The sequence below is a fragment of the Somniosus microcephalus genome, chromosome 3 (genome assembly GCF_052327205.1).
Source record: "Somniosus microcephalus isolate GS21.2 chromosome 3, FLI_Smic_1.0, whole genome shotgun sequence".
In the NCBI taxonomy this organism is placed as follows: Eukaryota; Metazoa; Chordata; class Chondrichthyes; order Squaliformes; family Somniosidae; genus Somniosus; species Somniosus microcephalus.
Window position 1 is genome coordinate 325,307,093 of NC_140989.1, and position 27,877 is coordinate 325,334,969.

General features: G+C 43.1%; 1 protein-coding gene across 7 annotated transcripts in view; it reads left to right on the forward strand.

Moving 5' to 3' along the window:
• slc6a9 (solute carrier family 6 member 9) overlaps positions 1-27,877 on the forward strand; it is a 310,870-nt gene that overhangs the window by 263,365 nt on the left and 19,628 nt on the right. For all 7 annotated transcript variants that reach the window (XM_085983100.1, XM_085983098.1, XM_085983101.1 and 4 more), the window contains 9 exons: positions 3,648-3,779; positions 5,544-5,802; positions 9,593-9,725; positions 13,247-13,381; positions 14,295-14,398; positions 16,920-17,157; positions 22,259-22,393; positions 23,061-23,160; positions 25,406-25,506. In XM_085983100.1, coding sequence (XP_085839226.1) covers positions 3,648-3,779; positions 5,544-5,802; positions 9,593-9,725; positions 13,247-13,381; positions 14,295-14,398; positions 16,920-17,157; positions 22,259-22,393; positions 23,061-23,160; positions 25,406-25,506 — 1,337 coding nt within the window. The remainder of the gene's footprint in view (positions 1-3,647; positions 3,780-5,543; positions 5,803-9,592; positions 9,726-13,246; positions 13,382-14,294; positions 14,399-16,919; positions 17,158-22,258; positions 22,394-23,060; positions 23,161-25,405; positions 25,507-27,877) is intronic.

Consider the following 27,877-nt stretch of genomic DNA (forward strand, 5'->3'; position numbering starts at 1 on the left):
CTGAGATGAGGAGGAATTTCTTCACTCTGAGGGTTGTGAATCTTTGGAATTCTCTACCCCAAAGGGCTGTGGATGCTGAATCGTTGAGTATAATCAAGGCTGAGATTTTTGGATTCTAGGGCAATCAAGGGATATGGGGATCAGGCTGGAAAGTGGAATTGAGGTCGAATGGGCCGGATGGCTTATTCCTGCTCCTAATTCTTATGTTCTTATGTTATGCTGATACGGTTAGATGAAAAGGGATGGGAGGAGGCTTGTGTGGAGCATAAATGTAGGGATAGACCAATTGGGCCGAATGGCCTGTTTCTGTGCTGTGGACTCTATTTAACTATGTATCACATTCTCAGGTGTCTGTTAGTCACAGTCTAACACATTGCCAAATGTCTGTTATTCTCTGTGTAACATATTCTGTAACACATTCTCAGGTGTCGGTTACTCTCCCTTGTAACATATTCTGTAACCTATTGCCAGATGACTGTTATTTTCTGGAAATTTTCAGGAATCTATATTTCTCTGTGTATCACAAGTATCTGTTATTCTTTACATATATTCATAACTAATTTTATGCACGTAACACATTGCCAGCTACTGGTTATTTTCTGTTAGAAGTATGATATCTGTGCTATCTCTGATTTCTGCCATAACAGTGTGGAAGTGTAATATTAAGAAGGTACTGTTCACATTTAGTTGCATTTATAAATCTATTATTTCTGCAGACTCAGTTAAGCTTGGTGAGTTGGAGCACAATTGTTCTTAAGGCCTTTGGCTGAGGCTGTTTTTTGCATGGGTAGGAAGTCACCTATGAGAAATATCTTATTTGAAAGCAGTACTGATATTGGAGAGCATGGGAGTCTGTAAGCAGTTTACCCACTCTTCAGGTAAAGGCAATAATGGTGGGGCAGGTGACCTTCAATGTAAAATGGTTAATTTAAAGTAGAATCAGCACCAGTTCCTCGTGAAGTATGCCTCTATGGGCTCCTTTTCTGTCTCATAATTTGCTTAATCATTACTTCGGTTGTCCTCTTGTCTCTATTATTCTCTTACAGACAAGCAATCTTTCACATGTTCCCTTTCACAGACCAGAGCCATGTGCAACTCAGTTGTCAGCTCTATTGACAGTCACAACGATGCCCCTTTTGTGATGTGTAGAGAAATCATAAATCTGTTGATAAAGAACACGTTTACAATCGTGTTACATCTAATGTCAGGAGGAAGCTTCCCCCATGAAGGGAGATGGCCACCTAAGTGCCTGATGATCTCACTGACATGCCTTCTGTTGTCTTGCGCTGCTTCCACCTTGAATGCGGTATATAGCTTGCATCCAAACTAATTCCCATCATAAACTTTACCTTCACCAGCTGGTCTCCATGGAGTTCTGCAGGTTGTATGACTTGTGGCTTCCCAAACTCTGATGGAAGTTGATAGTGGCAGAATCCCTGGTCATGTGCCCTCTTTTGTCACCTGTTTCTGTTCTGCTGAAGTCCTGGAAATTATCCACTTTCTGGTGATTAGCGGGCAATAATGGACTTTGCTTTTTGGAACGTCTAAATAAAAATTGTCACTCAAGAAATAATTCCTCAAATTTATTGAAATAAAAATGTAATATATTGAAAGTATCATTCATTAGGAACAACACAGTACCAAAAAATGTTACAACAGAGCAAAATGGTCCAAAGCCTCTTCCCCTTTGCTCCAGTGCACAAGGAACTCCCTTTGCACCTATTCAGAAAGGGTTTTATAGAGAAAAGTGCAACCCTAGTGCAAAAACCTCAGAAATATGTCAAAAAGTCATTTAAATAATTTTGCCGGCATTCTGCAACCTCAATGAAACTTGAGTAGGCAATCTAATTGGGTGTAAAACAGGTCCAAGACCTGATCCCTCTTTGATTGTTCTACAGTTGTGCAACTGGGTACAGACAAACCAAAATAAAATCAACCTCATGTTAATATATGCCACTCATAGAGCTAAACAGCTCTATGTAAATAAGTTTGCAACCTAAGTCAGTCTTTCTGACCTTAAATATTACTCCTAACATTTTCCTGCAGTCTGTATTGTGGGCCTAATTACACCAACGCAGCTTCTCATGTAGAATTAAAACTTAATTTTAGCTATGGAAATGACTGGGGCTATTAAAATAAACAGCAAACTTTTGTTCTTGTATATTTGATGCTGAGATCAATTTTCTAACCAAAACTTAATAGGATGAATTTTACAAGGCTCTATCAGCGCTACAAAGTCGCAAGGATGGTGAATGTTGGGTATACAGTTGGGCATGCAATCCTGATTCACTGCACACCACATAACGCATACACCAATAATTATGTATATTTAGCAAAATTAGCTCCCATGCTGATTTTTATGATTTCAGGCAAGGCTTCGCCTACGGCCACACTAAATGAAAGCATTGGAAATCCTACTTGACTTCTTAAGGAGAGGTTATTGCGTGAGTTGCTGTTAACAGTGCTTGCAGTTACATTCTGCAGCAGTTTGCTCTATGCATTAGCTGGTTTGCTGCTGGATAGTCTGCCATTTTTACATTTTTGAGGGGTTTTCTGCCAATACCATTTTTATTCTTTGTTGCTGTTGCTTTTTAAATAGCACCATACAAAATGTTGAGGATGGGAATTCATTTGTGGGTTCTTATAGCGCTACATGATTTAGATGAAAAAGTAGAGTTCCTGAAGTTCAACAAATGTAGGTGCAACAACACATGAGGTATTTTGTCCAAACTCCTCACTGTCCCAATGCCCATGTTTATAGACACCCCCATATGCACTTGAACATGTCACTTCACAAGAGAATTTGTCATAGCATTGTACCATCCCAAGGTTATGCTGATAGGGTTAGAGGAATTGGGTGGGAGGAGGCTCATGTGGAGCATAAGCACCGACACATACCAGTTGGACCGAATGGCCTGTTTCTATGCTGTACATTCTATGTAATTCTATGTAATCTACTGAAGACAACATCTCTTCCCATATAAGTGAAAGCTACCATAGCATGAAGCTTCCATGTTACTGGATCCTTCCAAACAGCCGCAGGAGACATGTGCCACAACAGGCAGTCTGCCCATTGGTACATGAATATTGCATTGGGGTCTTGTGTCCATCATAGGACATTACGATGTGCATGCTTTAATGAGGCGCCATGTGAGACAGGCTCTGGCCGCCCATTTCCGGGACCGGTTGGAAATGGTAGCGAGCGGTTCGGGAGCAGGAATGGGGTGGTAAGCTCAGCGACACAGTTTTATCTGTGCCACCGCCCCATTCCCGCCTCATGGAGGCGGTGAATATCGGCCGCCGGAAACACAGCCAAGCTGACATTGTGCGTAAAACTAGCCTAAGATCTGAATGTAGCAGCTTTCTAATTTATACATCTATGTAGACTTTTTTTTAATAGATAACTATTCATTAGCTTACATTAAACAACAGAACTGTTGACTTAATTAGCCTAATGAAGCATAACTACCCCAACCTATAACATTATTCATCATTGCCATTATACAACCTGAATAGGCAGCTATACTTCAACCAATGTTGCATGCTTGGCTAAAGCAACATTCCAATCTGAAACTGAGGTTTAGTACAAGCTGTTCTTAGACATACTGGTTGTACAGTCTGTAATGATGGATCTTCTTTTTTTAAAGGTGCATTTATGTTTCCCTATATCATCATGCTGGTCTTCTGCGGTATTCCTCTTTTTTTTCTGGAGCTTTCCTTTGGGCAGTTCACCAGCCAAGGCTGCCTTGGTGTCTGGAGGATTAACCCTATGTTCAAAGGTAAGAAGGTCCATTTCCAAAATCACCGTGCTGTACAACAAAGGAGTGGATAGGCAGCACGGGAATGCTGGAGGCTGGAATGTAATTTAAGAAGGAACTGTGTTTAAAGGATATTGCCAGGATATTGGAAGAATTTCCAAGCAGACTCTGGGAGGCCTGCGACTGTAACTCAAATTAAATGCTGGCAGGGAATATTTTGTACTGTAGTAAGATGCAATATCAGCAGCAATTTTGATTTATATAACTACAAGCATCAATTGTGTCACAATTACATGTAAATAACTTTACCAGGACAAGGCTTTTTAAAATGATCATTATCATAATGTTTTGTTACATATTTGTTATACTATAATGCAGGAATGTGGGAGAGATATATTATGTTTTTATGAAAATCAAACTATTCCAAACAAGTATGAATCCAGTGTCCTGTAATTTGATCAGATTTTTTATGTACATCACATATTTTTGTTGTATTTTTCTAGCTGTTCTCATTGTGCTTTTTCCTGTATGCTCATATGTGCGAACTCACCAGGAAAAGAATTGATTTTAACCCCCTCCCCCCCCCCCCAATCCAGCAAGAATGGGGCGGGGGGGGGGGTGTTAAGAACGGCTGAGTCCACTTAGTGACCTGAGGCCACACCGACCCTGCCCGGCAACATCTTATCTTCACTGACTTTGAAGTCGGCCGAGGCTCCTGCTGCAGACAAAACGAGGGCCTAATTTAAATGTAAAAAACTTGATTTTTTACAAAGGCTCGGGGGGTGGACCGCCCGGTGTCAAAGCCACCAGAGAAACCTGCCAGGGTCCAGCAGAGTGACTGGAAGAGGCCAAGTAGCATTTCTGATTGTTCGGAGAAACATGAAGAAATCCTCGGACCTCCCTCTCCCCACCACCCCCCCCCACAGCACATACCTTATGCTGGAGTCCATTCTGTTAGGCCCCCAATGGCGGCAGGCTCTCCTCAATTCCAGCTCCCGACTCAATTCCAGCTTCCGCCTCAATTCCCACTCCCAATTGGCCAGGCCTCCTGCTCGCCGGACTCCTCGGGTGCGCCTCCCGCTTCAGGGATCGCACGCTGTACCGCGCCCCCACCCCGAAGCCAGTTTAATTGTTTCTGAAGCAGATTCGATACTTTCCTTGTTGTTTGCATTTGTGTGCATACAGAAAATGCTTTGATCCCAAGTTATATCACAATGTGTAGAAGTCGCTCTTTGCCTTTGCTGCTGATCCTGATTACCTGTTCAGTCTAGTTGCTCCTCAGGTTGTTCCTGTTTTGTTTCATTATGTTTTTAGTTTCTCTTTAGTTAAGTATATAACTTTTGTTGAATTTTGTTCTCGTCACTGTGAAGGATATCCATGGTGGGAATGGCACAATTTTCTACTTGCCCTAGAAGCCCACACATCAAAGCTGCCATAATTAGAACTATGATACTAAATTGACAATCTCATCCCGAGAGCCACAAGGGCAAAGATTTCTACTGTGCACTATATGTGACAAATTTGTTAAGTGCACTCCTTATAAATAGAGTCTACAATTTTGTTACACACGGCACGCAGAAGAAATCTTCCTCCAAGGACAGATATATCTGGACTGAGATGAAGGCTCGGTGTTCCCATTTTGTTCACAATATGGAAACATTTTCCAAGAACTGAAATCTTTCGCCTCAGTGAGCGTAACATTTCCTGACAGAAACGAGAAACTAAACAACCCTGAGATGTACAAAGTAGAATTGTTTGACTTGTATTCCTTATTCTTGTGAACAGGAGTGGGGTATGGGATGATGGTTGTGTCCACATACATTGGGATCTACTACAATGTGGTCATTTGCATCTCCTTCTACTACTTCTTCTCCTCCATGACTTCACTTCTGCCATGGACATACTGCAATAACCAATGGAACTCGGATGACTGCAGTAGCATGCTGAACCCCAACAGAACTACCAACTTCACCGAGCTGTCACAAAACATCTCAATATTGAACCAAACTGCAAAGCGGACCAGTCCTAGTGAGGAGTACTGGAAGTAAGAGCAGCCTTTCCAGTTAAGAACAGTGTATTGCCGTGGGACTTTTATGTCAGTAGAAGCTTGTTTTATTACTGTTTTTCCTTTATTTCCAATTGTGTCCTCTCCTGATTTTAAGTTGAGCATGATTCCGTGGGTGCTAACAGTCCTTTGGTTCCTTACCAATGCACACTATCTAATTCTAGTGTGAACATCCAAAAATCCATGGTGGGTCCCATCCCGGCATAAGTACTGATATGCCCACTGGGAACCTCCGCCCCAGATCCTGACAGACTTACTTCCCAGGGTCCTGGAGCGATTTGCTCATTCATTTTCTAATGGTGGTCGCCAGTGCCATTGGGGCATATCTAGAGCCAATCAATGAGGCAGGGAAGATGTTAAAGAGTACCTTGGGGGTGGGGGCTATCCTCTACTCCAGTAGAAGAAATTGTTGCACCCTCAATCAAAAGAAAAATGTTGTCTCTTGAATATTCAGGAGTCCAGGTCACAATCCCAGCCTGGACCCTCCCTGTATTTGCCACATCTGCCATTCATTGGCAAGGTCTGCCAACACTATCCCGAGTTCCACTGAGGGTTGGAAAAACTGGAATTCCTGACATAGGGAATCCCCATCCTCCAGCCAGTTGGAATCCTTGATTTATGGTTGGAGCCTGGCATATCTGAGTCCCAGTCTAATTCTTCTGGCAGAGTGCCAGCAAAGTTGGGGCAGGGGGTATGACGAAAGGTTCAGAGCCCAAGTGTCAGTAGGCTATTCACTCATGGGGGACATCACAACCAAGCCCGATCCTGTCCTCATGAAGTCCACGCACACTCGTTTGGGCAAAGATCACTGGATGCCAATCATGAACCTGAATCCTGGCTGACCTTTTCCCATCCAGAGGCTGGGGGAATTGAGTCTAATTGTAATGTTTTCCCCACTCACTGCTCAAGCTGAGACCAGCTAACTCAGCATCAGTGATCAACACAGGGTTTGAACCTGGGATCTTCTCGGCTGTATGGTTTGTACTACACCGTGCAAGTTCATTTACCAATCAAGCCATCGGGCAGATTTTATCATTGCTTCAGTTCTCAAAATTGCCAGTGAAAGCATTAAGAGAGGCGGTGATGGTAGAATGGTTATTTGCATGGCAGGGATTGCTGACTGCCAACCCAGCTTCCTGTGGAGCACTGTCTGGGAGCTAGGATGTAGTGGAGTCCAAGAATGTGGTAAGAGAACATGAGATGCCATGAGGTCATGCACATTGGCTTTGTGAATCAACACTGTGCTTCCTGGCTTCATATCAAATAAATGTTTAAAAAAATCTCCTGTACCGTGCACCAAATAAAATGTTCCCAGGTCTCTGTTATTGCACCTCTGTTACCAGAGATTAGGATGTGCCTTGAGAGCAAGTCTGGGAGTAACTATTCCGGCCTCTTTTGTGATGAACATAACATCCATACCCTGTCCTTCCCTTCCACCTCCAACGACAGCAGTGAAATCGGGTGCTCACCGTGTGTGGGATAATCAGAGGCACAAACATGTGTTCGACTGCACGATGAACAGTGCGCCATCCCGACTGTGAGACTCTGTCAAAGGTAAATGAGACAGACTTCCCCACCACTGCTGTGCAACCAAGAATTAGGCGTATTTTTATCCGAGAAATAATAACTGAATTTAAAATGCCTCCTATGTGATCGGCTGGCGACCGAAAGACTTTGAGACGGTGAACGACAACAATGAATTCATTCTAAACTGAAGAGAACAATTGTCAAGGAATCTGTAACTGATAGGACAATGTTTCATAGTCAATGTTAACTGAAAGCACGAGAGATTAAAACTTTCCTACTGGATTGCGGCTATAAATACACTGCCGTCTGTCAACAGCTATTCAAAAGCAGGAAGTAATAGAATGTATTTTTAAGGGGTTTTGTCTGCATCACAAGAATGAAGGAAGCTATTGTCCTGCTGAAACATTTCCCTATCATTAATCAATCAAATCATTCAGGTTTAACAACAGTCTGATTGGATTGGAGGTTGTTTATTGATCTTCATTCTCCAGTTGGCTGAAATCAGTGTCTCAATACGGGTCTTCAGTAGAACAATCAGTGACTTCTTTACTATAGATGAAATCATTTATAGTTAATGCGTGGGTCAAAACAGCAAAAATAAAATAATCACATTAGGAATTTCAGAATGTTCGACCTCAAAGGAACATACCGATAACTACAAGTTTTGGATTCATAATTTAGAGTCACACTCCAATCCCAGTCTTGATTGACACTCGCACGTGGGTTCCCCAAGAGTTGATGCTTCCCCGTCTCATCCATCATTCTACCAATGTCATTTTATACCCGCATCTCTTAAAATAATCAGCAGCGGAGCATATACCCCTGCGTTAGTTGGGCAGGGTCAGGGTTAATGACCACATTTACTGATCTATTGTGAAACCTCACTGTAAAGAAATGAACTACCAGGCCTGAGGCTGGTGAAGACACATCCCATTGCAGTGCCTAGTGTTAGACATATAGTAAAGCTGGCAGCCCCGATTAAAAGAAAAATTCTCAATACATTTTTAAAACGATTGCACACAGGGACCAGAAGTCCGGTGCTTTGGGAGATACACTGGGTCGCACCCGTCTCGCCCAGTTTTTGCAGAGCCCGGCCCAAACCAGCACACTTGCGTCAGAGAGTGCTTGGCTGAGGGGTGAGGGGGGTGGGGGCGGTGGTGTTCTCCCAGGCTTGGAGATTCCTTGTCCCCAGCCTGGCAGAACAACAGTCGGGCAAGTACCAGGTGTGAAAGTAGGCATATTGGCCTGCCAACCAGTGGATGTGGGGCCCAGCTTGGCTCCAATCCTGGGACTGAGCTTGGAACCCTCTGCCCGCACACAAATCGGCAGCCTCCGCCATATTTTGAGGCCTCTCGTGACTGGCTGGGCACCCAAGATGCATCCCTAGTGACGCTGCCACCCACTGGCCATATTTTAAATGCTACACAAATGGCCAGAATTTTTACCTGGAGACCTGCTGGGAGTGGGGGGGGCGGGGGTGGCGGGGGGGCGATAAGAGTGTGGGAAACCTGGACAAGCTGTGGAGTTTTAACAGACAGTTTGATTGACAGGCTGGCTCCCAGTTGAACGGGAATGCTGGACAAGAGGCCGCAACCCCAGGTATGTGTGAGCCTCGAGGCTGACCTCGCCTCGTTACAGCTGCTGGGAATCCAGAGGCCCAGCCACAGTTAAACCTGAGAAGCAGGTTAAATCTGAGGCTTTCAGCCTTATTATCATATTTAAAGTACCAATCCGCCTGCAGGAAGCAGGTTGGCTGCCCGCCTCCGTTAAAACCGGAAGTGGGTGGATTGGAGTCGGGATTCAGATTCTTAACACTTTAACCTCCCACTTGATCTCAACCCACCTGTTTTTTGGGGGTTAAAATTCCCCCAAGAGAGTCTGTTCCCAATGGTGCTGCTTAGCAGAAACACAGCCCACAAAATATACTTACTATTTAGGCTATATAGAGTTTGAAATGCAATTTTCTTTTATTGAAGAAAATGTGCCTCACGAATTTTTATAGTATTTCACCCGTTTTTGCTACTTTTAGCAAAAACATGTTTTTAAGGGAGAATAAAGCCGCATGTGCTTGTTTCCTATTGGGACATTTGTCCTAATTTGTTTTTCTTTCAAAAATTCCAGTTGTTCTGTGGAGGCTGAGACCCAAGGTAAGTTCTAGTGGTGGCAAGCATGAGTTCGGAGGAGGTGAATACAATATGATGGCCTTGGCATTTGTACTGACTATGGTCGTATTTGTTGACAGTTATTATGTACTGAAGATATCCGATGGCATTGGAAATTTTGGGGAGGTTCGCTTGCCATTGCTGGGCTGCCTCGCTGTGGCCTGGGTTGTGGTCTTCCTCTGCCTCATCAGAGGGGTCAAGTCTTCAGGAAAAGTAAGTACAAAGCTGCTATTTACAAATAGACAAATGGGAACAATATGAATAGCAACACTATTCAGGTGGCTGGAGCTAAGTGTTTGTGGGAAGGGGGGAAGGATTGGAGTGATCGTGTGTCCTACAAAAGGGGAAGACTATTCCCAGAGGGAAATGCTAGCTCACAAAAGAATTCCCAGATCGCAAAGAAATATAGCCACATTCTCCCTCGCAGGCCCCCACTCCCCTGCCATTATGTTCCATGGGATTACAGGTGGAGGCTTAATCCCTGAATCTGTACGAATCAGACATAAAGAATTCAGTACCAGGTACAGACAGACAAAGCAGACATATACCTACAACCCAGACACTTCTTCCCAGCAATGCTTCCAGGAAAACAGAGGACATTTCCCCATTTTACCCGCTGAAGCTTTACTCCCCTAAACTACAATACCTAGAGGACACACATGTTTTTGTGGATTATAAGGTGTAGTCAGTGGGGCCTAGAAATTCACTTGGGCGCGCGGGCAGCTCGCTCGCGCCCAAAAGTTAGCGCTGGGCGGGGAGGCATTAGCGCACGCCGTATATTCGTCTTCTGCGCCCCAATTCGGAAGCGGGCGCTATACCAGGGTGTGCCCGCCTCCGTTTGGGGCGCTGCAACTGAATATCGGCGCGCTAGTTGCCGCAGCGCCACCCGATGCGGTGCGGCAGGCTGCGGTACTGCAGGCCTCCTCCTTCTCTTAAGGGGGAGGTGCCTGCAACGGCCGGAGCCCCGATCGCGAGTGCCGGCAAAAGAGCCCGGCACAATGGAGAAGTGCCGGGCTCCACGGAAACCAGCCGGCAATGCCGCGGAGGGGGTGGAGGAGGCCAGGGAAGGAGGTGCGGGCAGGCGGCCGCCGAAAAAGCGGCCGGCCGCACCTTCCGCTTTAAAGTGCCCCACTATGGCAGCAGGACGGCCCCGTTTTCTGGTCGCTGTTTGCGCCCGCTTCGGAGGAGGCGGCCGCAAATAAATATGGGGATCGGCGCGGTTTCGGGGCGTTACGGGCCACCGCGCACACCGATGACGTCATCGGTCCCGGCGCAGCGCTAACGGCTACCGCCGCCAATACCGCTGCACTCAATTTCCGCGCTACCACCCCGCCAGCGCAAAAGACCTCTTTAGGCGCTAAGTGGGCGCAAGGCCCACTGAATTTCTAGGCCTGGGTTTCTTATGTATTACTGGGACCAATCTGGTTTCTGCCAACAGTCTCACCACACCCAAAGTTAGATCTGTTCCAGCTTCTTACCAATGGCGCTACATACTGAGGAAAAGAAGAAAAATACCAATGACTTTATTTTTATTCGAATCAAAATGTGTCCCAAATCATGGAATATCACACAGAATCACACACAGAAACCCCACAGTGCAGATAGAGGCCATTTCGGCCCATCGAGCCTGCACCGACACATATCCCACCCGATCCCCGTAACCCCATAACCCCATGTATTTAATCCCCCTAACACTAAGGGTCAATTTATCATAGCCAATCAACCTAACTCGCACATCTTTGGACTGTGGGAGGAAACCGGAGCACCCGGAGAAAACCCACGCAAACACGGGGAGAATGTACAAACTCCACACAGTCACCCGAGGCCGGATTTGAACCCGGGTCCCTGGCGCTGTGAGGCAACAGTGCTAACCACTATGCTGGCTACGGGATGTGAGCAGATCCAATTTTTTCAATGAAAGGTAGGTCCGGAAACTTCAGTTAAAATGAAGAAAGCATTAAAAATGCTAAATTCCCCACCTTCACACACCCAGCCCACCGGAAACACAAACTGAGGGTCTGTGCACCACGCAGGATATTCTGACCATTAGTTTATGCCGGCTGCAGAAAGTATGAAAATTACCCCTTAAGAATTTTTTGAGTTACTGTATATAGCTTTTGTGATTACCACTCAGAAGCATTATAGTGCTCACATCAGTTCCTATAGTGTTAGGACTCAGATTCTCACCAGTGGTTCCTCACATGATCATCTCTGATCTGAGCTGGGTTAATTAGAGGCCCCAAATAGAAGCAAGGAGTTCCATCGCAGGGAGGATAATTTTAATTTTCGGCGATGACATGAAGTGAGTAATATCAGATTGGCCGTTCATTATACATCCCACCTGATTTTCCTTGAAAAGAAAAGTGGGCGGGGTGTAACGTTCCCTTTCATTTTTTTTTTGGGTGCATGATTTTTCCTATTTAAAAGCTGGTGAGCTGGCTGCATGGCCGTGAAGCTTAAAGGGAACGTTGGCGTGATGTATAGTGGGACGGCCGATTCAGTATCACCCATTTTACCCCATCGCCTAAAGTCAAAATGACCCCCAGGGAGAGAGGGGAGGAAAGTTAAAGAATGGCTCATCAGCTGCAACCACGAGAGCGGGCACAAATTATTTTTAAAAGGGAATAAGGATTAATGAATAAATGTTAATATATTGTGATGGCTTCTCCACAGCTAAGCAGGGGCCACTCTCTTGCAAAGCTTAGTGGTCGGTGAGCCAGCATCCTTCCCTGTTGGCTAGTTGATCCCTTGACCAATGGGAGACTCGAGGAAGAAAATACGTAGCTCAACTATCTTCTGTGTTCATCAGTTTTGACAGGTTTACAAGAGCCAAACACTTTCCCAACTAGATTTAATGAATTAATTCTCCCAATTCAGAAGCTTTGCACAACGGGGTAGCTCATTCATAGAATTTACCCATAAATTTATCCATTAAAAAAAAATTAAAATGTAATTTGCTCTCATCCTACAGAATGGTAAGCGTAGAAAATGATAAATCATGTTAATTCACTCCAAAGAATAGGCTCCATGTCTTAGAGATTTCTCCAGCCTCCCAGCTCAGCAGTGACTCACCTGTTGCACTTCATTTCATTGGGCTGTAATAAGCAGCTCTGCTGTCTTGAGACAGAAGGGCAGGAGAAGTCAGCTGAAAATGGGAACATCACTTAGCACAATAGCCCACAGCAATGAATGTCTTATTGGAAACCATACTATTCATTTAAGCAGGCTGCACTGTACTATAATTGTAAAGGGGACTGGTCACCTCTTGTCAGTGGGAGATTCTGGAAGAGCTCAGCATTATTCTGTCACGATACAACACATGCAAGCAGTGTCATGAAATGTTTCCAATGCAAAAGGCATTACAATGCATGTTGATGAACACATTTGGAAAACTATGATGGTAATTTTTCCATAGTACTGATCCCCTTTAAGAGGAGTTTAGTGTATTACTTAAAATATATATATTTTGTGCCCAATTTTATGTTTCAAAAACAAGGATCTGTTTCCTTTCTCCACAAATGGGATTGCATTCCATTCATTTTTTTAAACTGGGGAAGACATCTCTCAACATAAAATTTCCTGATTGTTTCTATTGCAGCTCCTTTCAAAATGTAGAAAAGAAATCAGCTGGCAACAAGCTTATTGCTAGCACAAAATCTGCTAGATGGGGAACAATAACTAACTGTTGCTTAGTCTGGTCATTTCCAGCATAAATATTTGCTATGTTTTTATAGGTGGTGTACTTCACAGCAACATTCCCATATGTTGTGCTGACAATTCTATTTATCCGTGGGATTACTCTGGATGGAGCTGTCACTGGCATTAAATACTATCTCACGCCTCAGTGGGACAAGATTTTAGATGCAAAGGTGAGTCAACTATAGCTTGTGGCTTGATCAGCGTCCATTCAGAAAAGTAATGTGTTCCTGGGGACTGGGTGATGACATTGTGCTATGTGGTTCTCATTTACGAATCCACAAAGTTCATAGTACCAAGTGCCAAGCAGAGACCGGGCACTACCTCACAGGGAGAAAGAAGTGGAGGACCAATTGCAACTAGTTCCACTTCTGTAGGTCTCCCAGCACCCGATAATACAACAAACAACAGTTAGAAATCTTAAAGTACTACAGACCATCTAGTCATTTGGTAGGAGAAGGATTTGTGATCTTGATTCCCTTAATTGGGAATTCCCAATCTCACTCTGGTTATTAGGATCAGGGATGATGCTGAGTAGAGGTCAGGGCAAGATAATGGGTGAGACTTTCAACTTCAGCGGGGGCATAAAACGGGCAGTAGCGAGTTGGCCGCTTGTTATACACTACGCCTGACTGATAGGAAAACCGGATGAGGTGTACAACTTGGGGCCAATCTGTTACCACTGAAGCTGAAGATTTCGCCTAATATTGGAAAATGAGTCAGCCAGGGGGACTGCTACAAATCTCAAAGTTACAGAATGTCACTAACAGGTGCTGATCTAGTTGTCTGTCTGTTGCTGTGGTCCTGGGATAGGTATACTGCACTAAGTAGGTAGATGAGTGCAGAAGAGTAAAACAATAGAAATGAGAGGGAATATGTTTATTTGAAAAAACTTAAGTTAAAAAAAATGCTCCATCCCACTCCGATTGTCAGTGTGGATGTCTCCACCGTCCCTACAGAATAGCTTGTGGGGAAAAATCTAGGAATAGCAATTCTCATGGAGAACTCAGCAAAAAAATAAGTGAATATCTTTAGTGTTGTGTTTTGTAAAATGTGAACTGTTGTCTGTTTTGCATTCTATTCCAGGTCTGGGGTGATGCTGCTTCCCAAATTTTCTACTCCCTGGGATGTGCCTGGGGTGGCCTGATTACCATGGCATCTTACAACAAGTTCCACAATAACTGCTACAGGTTAGAGAGTTTTCTCATTTTGTTTTAACTCCCTACTCTATCCTCTTTGGAATTTTATTATTCTTGATTTTCTTCATGGAATGATTTAAATTTTCGGGCTGTTTTAGTGCCAAAACAAGCCAAGCCTAAATAATGGCCGATTCCAGATATATAAATTCAGATGAGCATGATCTATTTATTTGCTACAATTGGATCATGCCACGGATGGACTGGGAAAGGGGTACTGCGAAGAGGGAAATGGAAACAACAAAAAGGTCCCTTCCTGTCCAATCTTAAAAAAGACTTGAGACCCTGTATTGGTGGTCCCGTGTGCTATGCGAGGTTATCCACTTTGGTGGCAAAAACAGGAAGGCAGATTATTATCTGAATGGCAATAGATTGGGAGAAGGGGAAGTGCAACGAGACCTGGGTATCCTTGTGCACCAGTCGCTGAAGGTAAGCACGCAGGTGCAGCAGGCGGTTAAGGCGGCAAATGGTATGTTGGTCTTCGTAGCGAGAGGGTTCAAGTACAGGAACAAGGATGTCTTGCTGCAGTTGTACAGGGCCTTGGTGAGACCACACCTTGAGTATTGTGTGCAGTTTTGGTCGCCTTATCTGAGGAAGGATGTTCGTGCCATGGAGGGAGTGCAGCGAAGATTCACCAGACTGATACCTGGGATGGCAGGAATGTCGTATGAGGAGAGATTGGGTCGATTGGGCTTATACTCGCTGGAGTTTAGAAGAATGAGAGAGGATCTCATTGATACTTATAAAATTCTAACAGGACTAGACAGACTAAATGCAGGAAGGATGTTCCCGATGGCCGAGGAGTCCAGAACCAGGGGTCACAGTCTAAGGATAAGGGGTAAGCCATTTAGGACAGAGATGAGGAGGAATTCCTTCACCCAGAGAGTGTTGAACCTGTGGAATTCTCTACCACAGAGGGCGGTGGAGGCCAGTTCATTAAATATATTCAAGAAAGAGTTGGATATATTTCTTAAGGCTAAAGGGATCAAGGGATATGGGGAGAAGGCAGGGACAGGGTACTGAATTTGGATGATCAGCCATGATCTCATTGAATGGCAGAGCAGGCTCAAGAGGCCGAATGGCCTACTCCTGCTCCTATCTTCTATGTTTTTATGCCATGGAATCAAGAACACAAGTACATGACTTCAGTATAAACTTTTCTTTCTGCGGATAAGGAGAACACCCACAGAGCTGTGCATTTTATTTGTTTTATACTAGCATCCCACGTGTGCTTTTTTTGGCAAAGCTTATACTTTGCATTATATATTCGTGAACAGGCAACAAAAGAGTCTGTCGAGCCTTTCTCTTTGAAGGTGGTGCACCTTTAATACCGCATATAAGACACAGAGCTTGCCCCTTGCTGAGAGCTATTCCTATCTTTAGAGCACTATTAGGTTGATTCAGAGAGTAGTGCTTCTGTGAGTGTAAGGCATAGAGGATCGCACCTGATGATGTTATGAATAGTTAATGAGAAATTAGGATCTATTCAGACGGGAAGCATAGCCAGAATTTTCTATGGTTAAACAATAATCAGATGTCATTTCATGAGGTCTGCTGCCATCTATATACAGCAATGTGCCAGTTTTATTACATTTTGATGTTTATTTTTAATATTAATTGTTATTATAATTCATTTATTCATTACTGATGCACTTTAAAGAGGGACTCTCAATAAATCTAACCTATGGGTGTAGAAGCTTGTGGCTTGCATGCCATAAGTTTCAGTATGTAAGTATAGAGTTGGTTTGGGAAAACATATCTAAACAGCAACAGAGGTGTATGCAGTGAATTACCCAGACAGTGAAATGCATAGTGATATTTATAGTATCACATGGCTGACTCTCACCTCTCGGCCCCAGGATTCCTCGGGTCACGATATTGGTGCAAGCGCAACTTTGGGCACCTCTCCAGTGCCTATCTGCCTGCCTCTGACTTCTGGAAACTCCAACGGCTGACTGCCCTGATTTCCCAGGCCTCTCTGACGAGGCCAAGGTCCCTATTGGGCCGCTGAGCAAGGGGACCGATCTGGCTACAGTGGTTTAAAAAAAAATCAATTTTCGGATTCTTTCGGCAGTCAGCCTAGCCTGGACTCCACTGATCAGGACCACGTAGACCCTAAGGTGGCTGGTATGCTTCTCACTTGGTGTACAAAAGCTGTGTCCTGACTGAGGAGCAGGAGCAGGAACCTATAGCTCAGGGAAAGCCCCTCCCACCCCTGCCCGTTACTTGCCTTGTAAGGGAAAGACAAAAATCCTGTTCCTTACAAGGTGTTAAAGTAACTCCCAGAAATGGCAGAAATCTGGTGCCATTTTCTTAAGGATCCCACCATATCTGGCGGAGGACTGCCAGATGCCCTGTTGCATTTCAGGCCCTCATCTAATTTGTGATATAACTGTAAATAATGGCGTTTGAAAGTGGACAGTTTGATGCTGGATTCTCTCAGCTCTTTAATTCTTTAACATGTGACTTGTAACCTCACCTCCATCTGTTACTATTGTTCCTCTCTCTGCTACAGGGACAGTATCATTATCAGTATTACCAACTGTGCGACCAGCATTTATGCTGGGTTTGTCATCTTCTCCATTCTTGGATTCATGGCTGCACACCTGGGGGTCGATGTGTCGCAAGTAGCAGATCATGGTCCTGGACTGGCCTTTGTGGCCTACCCAGAAGCCCTGACTTTGCTGCCGATCTCGCCTTTCTGGTCCCTTCTCTTTTTCTTCATGTTGATTCTGCTGGGGTTGGGTACACAGGTGAGAGACATTTTGCATTATTTTTCCTTGAATAGCAGTCTTCTATTAGAATGAAGGGTCAGCAGAGTGATGGAAAATGTTTTGAATAAAACACCTCGGGGCATGTATTAGAGTTCAATTTTGCCTTTCTCTTTGGCTTTGTGAGCTGCCTAAGCTTCAAAGAAATTCAAAGTTTTGGCCTTATTTGAAAGAAAAACAAGGTCGTTTTGCATGGTTTGAAAAGTAAGTGGACAGATCCAGACTGCTTTACCTGAAGTCAATGATCCAATCTTGAATCCTTCTTAAGAACACCATATGTTATTGTAAATTATGTCATATTTGGCAAATTAATTTCCACACAGATAAGTGTGAGGTATTGCAGTACATGTATCTCATAATGCCATTTTCAAATAATGTTTCATACATGACATTAACACATCACATTCTTATTGAGATTGTTGTTCTGTTTTTACAAAATTAAATCATTTTTAAGATAAATTCAAAATTAGCATGATCTAAGAATTGTTGAAGGTGTTTACATTCTCAATTCTTCATCACAGAACAAGAGGCAATTCATCTTCATAATCTAGCACCTACTGCATTAAAATAATGTATATTTAATTGTCTATATGGAAAATGTGTTGTGACTGAAGGAATGGGTGGTGTGGTGAAGTTACAGCACTGCCCTTGCATCTCTGGGACCTTGAATCAAAGCTATCCCAGACAAATGGGATGAAAGTCTCTACTGTCTGCTGGCTTATCAGAGGTCCAAGTGATGGCTGGTGTGGGAAGTGGAAATGTCATACTGGTGCACGAGGGGGGATCTTCTGACATTGGGAATAAGAATTATGAGTTGGGAAAGTGTAGGAAACTTTACTGGGCATCTCTTCCACACTGTCTCTGACCTGGGAGCACTTGATGCCGACACTGGGTGTGAAGAGCAAGAAATGAATACCCCAGCACTGACAGCCCACGCCTTAATGAGCGCAAAAATTCACCCAATTTCTTGTGTTTTTTTAAAGATCATATCCATGGCTAGCCTGCGATACGATATTTATACAAGCCAACCAGGTAACACATGATGAGGAAGTTACAAGAGTGTTATGTCCGTTGGGTTCATGAATTGTATAAATATTGCATTATGCTGGTATTTATACAATGAAGGTGGTGAGAAATGTCAGCCCTTTCATTGTACAAAAGACTTTTTATTTCTCAATTTTTTTTTTATTAGCCCGGTACTTTACTTCCATGGAGATGGAGTGGTACCTGACACGATACAACAAGTCATGCTGTTGTAAAAGATTTTCTATGGCTGTACAGAACAGGGTGTCAGCCCAGTCAGCAAGGCCACTTTCATTGCATAAAAAAAACTAAACCGCCCCAGGGAGGAAAAAAACTTATACTGCAGTACCATTAACATGATGCCTGGGCTGAGTCACAATCAACGTCATTAACATCTCATCGATACCACGCATAATCCCACTCACAAACAGGCTATGGATAGCTTATTTTTAAATAGCAATATTCTGTTTCATCGTTTCTAACTATCATCTGAGAGGTACACGTTGATACATGTGAGATAACATGTTGGCATCTTGTAGCTAGTACTGAGGTATTACCAGCTTTTTTCCCCCCATACAGCGGAATAGCTGGAGTATTGTGATCAATTCTGGGCACCACACTTTAGGAAGTATGTTAAGGCCTTATATTTACTAGAACAGTACCAGGGATGTGGGACTTCAGTTATGTAGAGAGACTAGAGAAGCTGGGGTTGTTCTCCTTAGAGCAGAGAAGGTTATGGGGAGATTTAATAGAGGTGTTCAAAATCATGAAGGGTTTTGATAGAGTAAATAAGAGCAACTGTTTCCAGTGGCAGAAGGGTCTGTAACTAGAGGACACAGATTTAAGGTAATTGGCAAAAGAACCAAAGGCAGGATGAGAAATTCTTTTATGCAGTGAGTTGTTATCACCTGGAATGCACTGCCTGAAAGGGCGGTGGAAGCAGATTCACCAGTAACTTTCAAAATGGAATTGGATAAATACTCGAAGGGATTGACATTTACCGGGCTATGGGGAAAGAGCAGGGGAGTGGGACTAATTGGATAGGTCTTACAAAGAGCCAGCACAGTCATGATGGGCCAAATGGCCTTCTTCTATGATTATTCTATGAGTACCAGGAAATAGATATGCACTATATAATCTGGTATACACTATTTAATATACAGTTTGTAATATATAATGGCCCTGAATTTGCGGTCGGAGGCTTCCTGTGGGCGGATGCCTCCGACCTGAAAAAATCTACGAACTTACCTCCCGGAGGTTCGGACACTTGCGCTCCTGGGCCTCTATGTGTAGGCCTGCGTAGAGGCCCACGTATAACAGGGGCGCAGGCGGTTCACAAGCACCCCTGGGATCACGTGGGCTGGCCCAACCAATGAAAGAAAGCTCAATACATACGGAATCCTCATAAGTATGAATGGGAATACCTCCAGAAATACACGTACACTTCAAATATTTTTTTTTTAAATCACATGTTTAAAATGTAATCAAAATGGCATTTAATTAAATATTTAAAACAAAAATTTAATTATTTGAAAAATAAATTTACATATTTTAAAGGGGCTAAAAATAAACATGCAAAGCACATGCACTGTAAACCGGCATTTCTGATCTGTCAAGAATGCTCTTAACAGATCGGACGCCTGCCCTGGAGATGGGCCTCTGCGGGGGGGGGGAGTTCCGCTTTCTGGAGAACCTCTGCCCGCAGAAAACCCTTAGCAATCTTACGCCTGGTAAAAGCCTGCCAGCATAAGAGTGGAAAAAAGTTTTTAAATTTTTTTTTCACTCATTTATAATTTAAAAATACTTTTTAAAAAAGGTAAGTTTATTTGTAGCCCCGTAAAAAACTTTAATTTTTTTTTTAATTACATTTTTGTTTAAAATATTTAATTTAATGTAATTTTAACTCATTTTAAAAACGTGATGGTTTTTTAAAAATTTATTTAATGTTTTAGTGTGTTTTTGGGATGATCTCCATTCATACTTTTGACAGGTATGAAGGGAGATTCCCTTCTCCTATTGGCTGGCCTGGCCCACGTGATCCCAGGGACGCTTGCGAACTGCATGCGCCCCTGGGATACATGGGTTCTGTGCATTTCGACTTTGGAGAGGCCCAGGAGCGGAGGTGTCCGGACCTCGGGAGCCCTCAGGTAAGTTCCTAGATTTTTTTCCGATAGGAGGCATCTGCACGCAGGAAGCCTCTTATCGGAAATTACGGGCCAAAAAATGGTAGGATACTGAGAAATGCGGAGGAACTGGGGGACCTTGGAGTGCATGTCCACAGATCCCTGAAGGTAGCAGGACAGGTAGATAAGGTGGTTAAGAAGGCATACGGGATATTTTCCTTTATTAGCCGAGACATAGAATATGAGAACAGGGAGGTTATGTTTGAACTGTATAAAACACTAGTTAGGCCACAGCGTACAGTTCTGATCACCACTTTACAGGAAAAATGTGATTGTATTAGAGAGGATACAGAGGAGATTTATGAGGATGTTCCTCCACCACCAGCACACCATGGCTACAGTGTGTACCATCTATAAGATGCACTGCAGCATCTTGCCAAGGCTTCTTCGACAGCATCTCCCAGACCCGCGACCTCTACCACCTAGAAGGACAAGGGCAGCAGGCGTATGGGAACGCCGCCATCTGCAATTCCCCTGCAAGTACCACAACACCCTGACTTGGAAATATATCACCATTCCTTCATCGTCACTGGGTCAAAATCCTGTAACTCCCTCCCTAACAGCACTGTGGGAGTACCTTCGCCACACGGACTGCAGCGATTCAAGAAGGTGGCTCACCACCACCTTCTCAAGGGCAACCAGGGATGAGCAATAAATGTTGGTCATGCCAGCGACGCCCACATCCCAGGAATGAATATACATTTTTTTTGCCAGAACTGGAGAATTTTAGCTATGAGGAAAGATTGGATAGGCTGGGGTTGTTTTCTTTGGAACAGAGGGGGCTGAGGGGAGACTTAATTGAGGTATATAAAATTATGAGGGGCCTAGATAGTGGATAGGAAGGACCTATATCCCTTAGCAGAGAGGTCAGTAACCAGGGGGTATAGATTTCAAGTAATTGGTAGAAGGATTAGCAGGAACTTGAGGAGAATATTTTTCACGAAGAGGGTGGTGGGGGTCTAGAACTCACTGCCTGAAAGGGTGGGAGAGGCAGAAACCCTCATCGCATTTAAAAAGTACTTGGATATGCACTTGAAGTGCCATAATCTACAGGGCTACGGAACAAGAGCTGGAGTGTGGGATTAGGCTGGATAGCTCCTTTTCAGACGACACAGACACGATGGGCCGAATGGCCTCCTTCTGTGCCTTAAATGTCTGATTCTGTGATAATCTTACAGTATACTATACAGTATATAATATACACAATGTGATATTTACACTATTATACCACATAATGTAATTTAATTATATAATGAAACTTGTATTACACTGTATAGTACACAATATTTATTTTGCATTATATAATATACTTAACAGTATTTGTACTGCATAATGTAATTTATGTCATTTATATGCTATAATAATGCAATGCACACTGTTCCATATAATACTATGCACAAGGCAGGTTATTTGTTGACACTCCATTCTGTTTGGAAGCTGGCATTTACATTGGTTCTCATCCGGGAAGTTACTCTGAGCTGCTCCCGCTTCGCCGGCATAACTTCTCCGAAGTGTGGTGGAAACCCTGAGCTGGAGCAGCTCCGAGGAATTGCCTGGCCTGCGACTTGTTATTGCAGAATAGCAGTAGTCAGGCAGCAAACCGCACTAGACACAGGAATGTGTAGAAACTTGTGGGATTTGTCCAAATAATTGAATTTGGGGTAAATCATTTCCCCTAATTATCCCCTACATAACTACAATATCTGATACTTTACACTATATATTGACTATACATTACATCTTACAAAATGCCTTACATTATTTTGAAATATACACAATATAATTAGTATATAATGTCCACTATATAGTGTAATTTACCCTATATGGTATAGCATGTACTGTATAATAAATAGTAACGCTTCTGTTTGTTTTCCCAGTTCTGTCTGTTGGAAACACTGGTTACTGCTGTCGTTGATGAAATTGACAGTGACTGGATTCGTAGGCAAAAATCCATTGTGACTCTGGGAGTTGCCATTATTGGCTTTCTTCTGGGAATTCCACTAACTACACAAGTAAGACCATTGGAAATGTGCATCTGCTATATATTGCTCTATTCCATTTACATTAACATCGAAAATTAACCAGTTTCAACAACTTATGTTAAAGGAAACCTTTGACCCTAGTTAAAAATGGATTGTCACAGTAACGTTAATGGTGTATTCGTGACTAGCATATTCCATACATCTTTCTAAGGCGCATTTCGTTTAGCAGTAAACTATTTCTGATTTTTTTTTCTTTTACAATGCCAAAAAATGGATTATTAATTCAGCTTATTTTTATTAATCACTTGCTTCCAATCTCTCTGATTGCTCACCAGTAACTAGCTACTATATTAGATTTTTTTTAAATAGAAAAAAATCATATTACAGAGAGGATCTGTGTCTATGCTTTACGTTTCTGGAATGCTCTGGTGTTCTTCGAGTCGTTTTGGTCCTAATTGGTGCAAATAGAGACCCAAAAATTAAATAGAAAATTATGAGCAAATGTGACTGTTTACTTATCAAATGAATTGCAAAATGAAATCGAAATCGAATTTGAAAAAGATTAACCATTGCTTAGAGTAATTATGAAGAGGCTTCAGGTACTTCATAACAGATGCAAGCGAAGATAAAACCCTGTGCCTCACAGTGGATTCATTTAGGCAGAAAATGATCTTTTTTTTCTGTCTTTCTGTCACAGGCTGGCATTTACTGGCTCCTCCTCATGGATAACTATGCAGCCAGTTTTTCACTTGTTGTGATTTCCTGCATTATGTGTATCGCCATCATGTATATCTATGGTAGGTATCAGTGGAGATTTACACTGCCACAATGTAGCCCAGGCTGATCTAACATGAGTAAATATGGACTGAGCATGTCCAGCAGAGCAAACCTGTTATTGCTCACAATTGAAGAACCAAATATTGCTCATATGATCTGGCAGATTGTATCTCTCTCTCTCTCTCTCTCTTAGGCAGTCCCTCAGAACCGAGGGTGACTTGCTTCCACATTAAAAATGAGTTCTCAGGTGACTGATGAGTCAAATGCCGTTCCTACAGTCTCTGTCACAGGTGGGGCAGACGGTGGTTGAAGGGGCGGGTGGGTGGGGTGCTTGGGTTGATGTGCGCTGCTTGCGCTTGGCTTCCGCTTGCTCCCGGCAAAGAGACTCGAGGTGTTCGACGCCTTCCCGGATGCTTCTCCTCCACTTTGTGCGGTCTTGGGCCAGGAACTCCCAGGTGTCGGTGGGGATGTTGCACTTTTTCAAGGAGGCTTTGCGGGTGTCCTTGAAGCATTTCCTCTGCCCATCTGGGGCTCTCTTGCCATGCCGGAGCTCCGAGTAGAGCTCTTGTTTTGGGAGTCTCGTATCGGGCATGCAGACGATGTGACCCGTCCATCGGAGCTGATCGAGCATGGTCAAAGCTTCGATGCTGGGGATGTTGGCCTGAGCGAGAACACTGACGTTGGTGTGCCTATCCTGCCAATGGATTTGCAGGATCTTGCAGAGGCAGCGTTGGTGGTACCTCCCCAGTGCTTTGAGGTGCCTGCTGTACATGGTCCATGTCTCTGAGGCATACAGGAGGGCAGGTATCACTACTGCTCTGTAGACCATGAGCTTGGTGCCGGGTTTGAGGTCCTGGTCTTCAAACACTCTCTTCCTCAGGAGACCGGCACACTGAAGACAGTGTTGGACTTCGTCATCGACGTCTGCCCTTGTTGACAGTAGGCTCCCGAGGTATGGAAAGTGGTCCACGTTGCGGACCATTTTCCACGGCAGATTGTATATGGTAGGCAAAAGTAGCAGACTGGATGGGCTGAATGGCCTTTCTCACAATATGGTTTCTTATGTACATATGATATTGTCCTCCACCTCCCATAGTAAAATCTAGCTTTGTTAGTACAGTTTATGATGTTATGTGAACCCTTTGATTGCATTGCTGTTCTGTAGTTCATTGAAAGGTAATATCCAGTATTCTTTAAGTATACACACAAAGAATCTTCTCATAATCTACTGTTAAAAACTAATATGAGAGAACTGTAGGTCCAATGGGCCTTTGTTGTACATCACAAAACCAGTGGATACCTATTTCAAACAATATTGCTAACTTGCACAGTGTGTAAGCATTTTATAATGAGAAAACCATATGTAAACATCTCCCTGTAATATTTGCTAATGAACCAATTGCATCACGCAAAATGTTTTTTGAAAAAAATTCAGCTGCCATTTTTCTTCAGTAACTGGAACATTTAATTTCCAAAATAAGATTTTCACGAAAGATTCAAAATATTACACATTTCACAATAATGATAACATTTATCCATTGAATTGTTTTTTTTTAATGTCTTTTAATACATCTAATAGAGGTTTTACTTGAGGGTCTCAGCCTCTCCCAAAAGAATGGTCTTGGTCTTGATATCTTTGATCAGAATGGAAACTATGTTAGCTGAAGGCAGACCCTACAGTCTGAGCATGTGCAGTGCACAAGTGCATTTAAGCTAGCCAAGTGATAGTGTCTAACAAAATCTATTTGGTTGTTTGTCAAAATTATTTGAAAAAAAGCTAGAGGCCAAGAAATGTTATTCAAATAAACTTACACTGCTTTTAAAAGAGAGAGCTGTATATCTGTGCATGTAAGTGAGGGAGAAAGAGAACAAAACCTGACAGACTGTACTCATTACGCACCTGTTGTATCTTTAGTTGGTGTCCAAATTATACAGTACAAACTTCAGAAAGCATATTCAGCTAATAGACAGAGAGAAACAAGTTTATACACACAGGGTGACATTTCTGATCCAAATTTGAGTTATTTAAAAAAACGAGTTGAATTTTGAAAGCAAATGGAAAACCTAATTATCACCTACTGGCAGGGTTTACTTCAAACTGTATATAAAAAAAATATTTGTATTAATCCAACAAGATAAAACTTACCAATTTATTGTCACCATTTTACGATGGCACAAACAATGGAGAAAAACAAAAAGGATGGGCTGTTCTAGACTCTCTACTCAGTGGAAATCAATAACTATTGTCTCTCTCGACTTTGCCAGGATATAATAACTACTTCAAGGATGTTGAGATGATGCTTGGCTTTCCACCTCCAATCTTCTTCCGAATCTGCTGGCGTTTTGTGTCTCCCAGCATTATTTTTGTAAGTAATTGTTAGATATATAAATAAAAATGTTTTAAATACTAGTGTGAAACAATGTGTCACACTTCCAAACAGAAATGGCATTTATCTTAAATGCATTGAGTTTTACTCTGTTGTTTCACCTCCAGAACCTGGATTCAAATTCCGGAGAAACTCAGGGGGCTAGATTTTTCTCTTTGAAGAATATAAGGGTGTAAGGAGAAATGAATTTCATGTGCTGAACCGAGGACCCATTACGGTTGTCTCTTCACACCACAAAACTGTAAATTTGGAATCTCCATGAACACACAACTCAATAATTTTCAACTAATTGGCTTTACTTAGATAACTTCACAAAAGGATGGCTGGTTTAGGAGTTGGAAATGTCATAGTGGTGCAGTGAGGGTAGGGGTTTACTCTTCCGAGGTTGGTGGCTGATTCTGGGTTATATATACCTGGCCTGAGAGTGCATGATACTGACAGTGGGTACAGAAGTGGAAGACTATTGCATTCCATAATCTTAATAGGTACAAAATTGTCCTGAGATATGAGGAGGAGGGAGGGGTGGGGGGGGGGGGTGAAATTGATCCGCTACCACACGCTTTGGGCCCTCACTGAAGTTTGTCGAAAGTGTCCTTTTCGTTCTGTGAGAATCAAGTATACATTTATTGAAGGGGATTAAAGTGTGGAAATTAACAGGAGGAATTTTATTTTTGTTCACCCTATTATTAGCATTTCTTTGTCTTCCTCTGTTTAAATGTCACATTACATTAACCATTCCCCCAGCTAGGAACAGAGTGGCTGCCCTGCTTCCAGGCCTCTGCCAGTGCCATTTTTTACTGGCCACTGGGAGTGAGCAGGAATGGCCCAGAGTGACAGTTGTGTCTCCTGGTGTTCTTATACTATAAATAAGAGACACTTTTAGCTCATTTTAGTTACTGCTTTTACTAGCTGTATTCTTGCCTTGTTTCTGTGCTGCCGCATGGTGCGGAGTGATACAAGATGTCCGACGCTGCACTGTGCACTGCCCGTGCAGTGTGCCACATAGCAATATAACTACACCATACCAAAGTAGTTCCATTTAACAATGTGATACTATAACAATGTAACATCCCTCTTTCTCAAAAAAACTAAAACATGAAATTTAACAATTTAAATTAACAAATATTATATCTAAACTATTATTATCAACTACAAACAATTGTGAGTTTTTTTTTATTTGTGATATCGCTCAGGTGGTTGGATGTTGTCCCTCCATCTTGTGGATTTGGTGGTGACCATTCCTCTCTGCGGTGTTTTGGTGTGTTCCGCTCTCGTTGTTGTTGTTGCTGTCGCCTTTGGAGTTGGAGTGTGCATGCTCGTGGTTGTTTGATTTGTAGCGCTTGTTTCTGGTGTTGTACTGCTTGTGGTAGCTGGTGTTGTCAATGTTGCTGATGTTGTCTGCTGCTTATCCAGTTCAGGTGAAGGTCTGATGTGGAGTCTGTTCCGTCTGTATTGGTTACCAGGTTCAGTCTCTACGAAATAGGATCTTGGAGTATCAGCTTTTCCAATGACCTTGGCTGGATTCCAGGTTTTCAACACCGGGTCTTGCACATGCACTGATTGTCCATTCAGCAATTCTGGTAGCGTCTTTGCATGTTTATCGTAATGTTTGCTTCCTACAATTTGTGCTTCTGCCAGCTTTTGTCTGAAGTACTCCTGGTCCTGGGGAGGATGTATTTTTGCTGGTAGTGTAGTCTTAAACTTCCTCCCATTCAGCAATTCCGCAGGTGATTTCATGTCTGCTTTCAGTGGTGTTGATCTGAGTGATAGGAGGGCAAGGTCTTGGTCTTCCCCCATCTCACTACTTTTGATGAGAGTTCTCTTGACAGTCTGGATCTGTCTTTCGATGAACCCGTGTCCCCTTGGGAAATGTGGGGATGAGGTTACTATTTTGAACCCATACTTTTCTGCCAGAGCTCTGAATTCACTCGATGTGAACTGGGTTCCATTGTCACAGATTACCTTTTCCGGGATTCCTTGTTCAGCAAACAAGCTCTTTGCAATCCTGGTGGTAGTTGTGGCTCTCAAGTCTTTCATCCTTCTCACAAAAGGAAACTTGGAATAGTAATCTGCCACTATGAGATACCATTCTTGATTGCATATGAAGAGATCTGCCCCAACAGTGTGCCATGGTCTTGACGGTATTTCACTAGGTATCATCTCCTCTTTCTGTTGTGCATTTCTGTATGTCTGGCATCTACCACATGCAAAGACCATCTGTTCGATATTTTTGTACATGCCTATCCAGTATACAGCTGATCTGGCTCTCAGCTTGCATTTCTCCATTCCCATGTGGCCTTCATGTATGAGATAGAGAAGTTGTGTCTGCATCGTCTTTGGCACGATGATC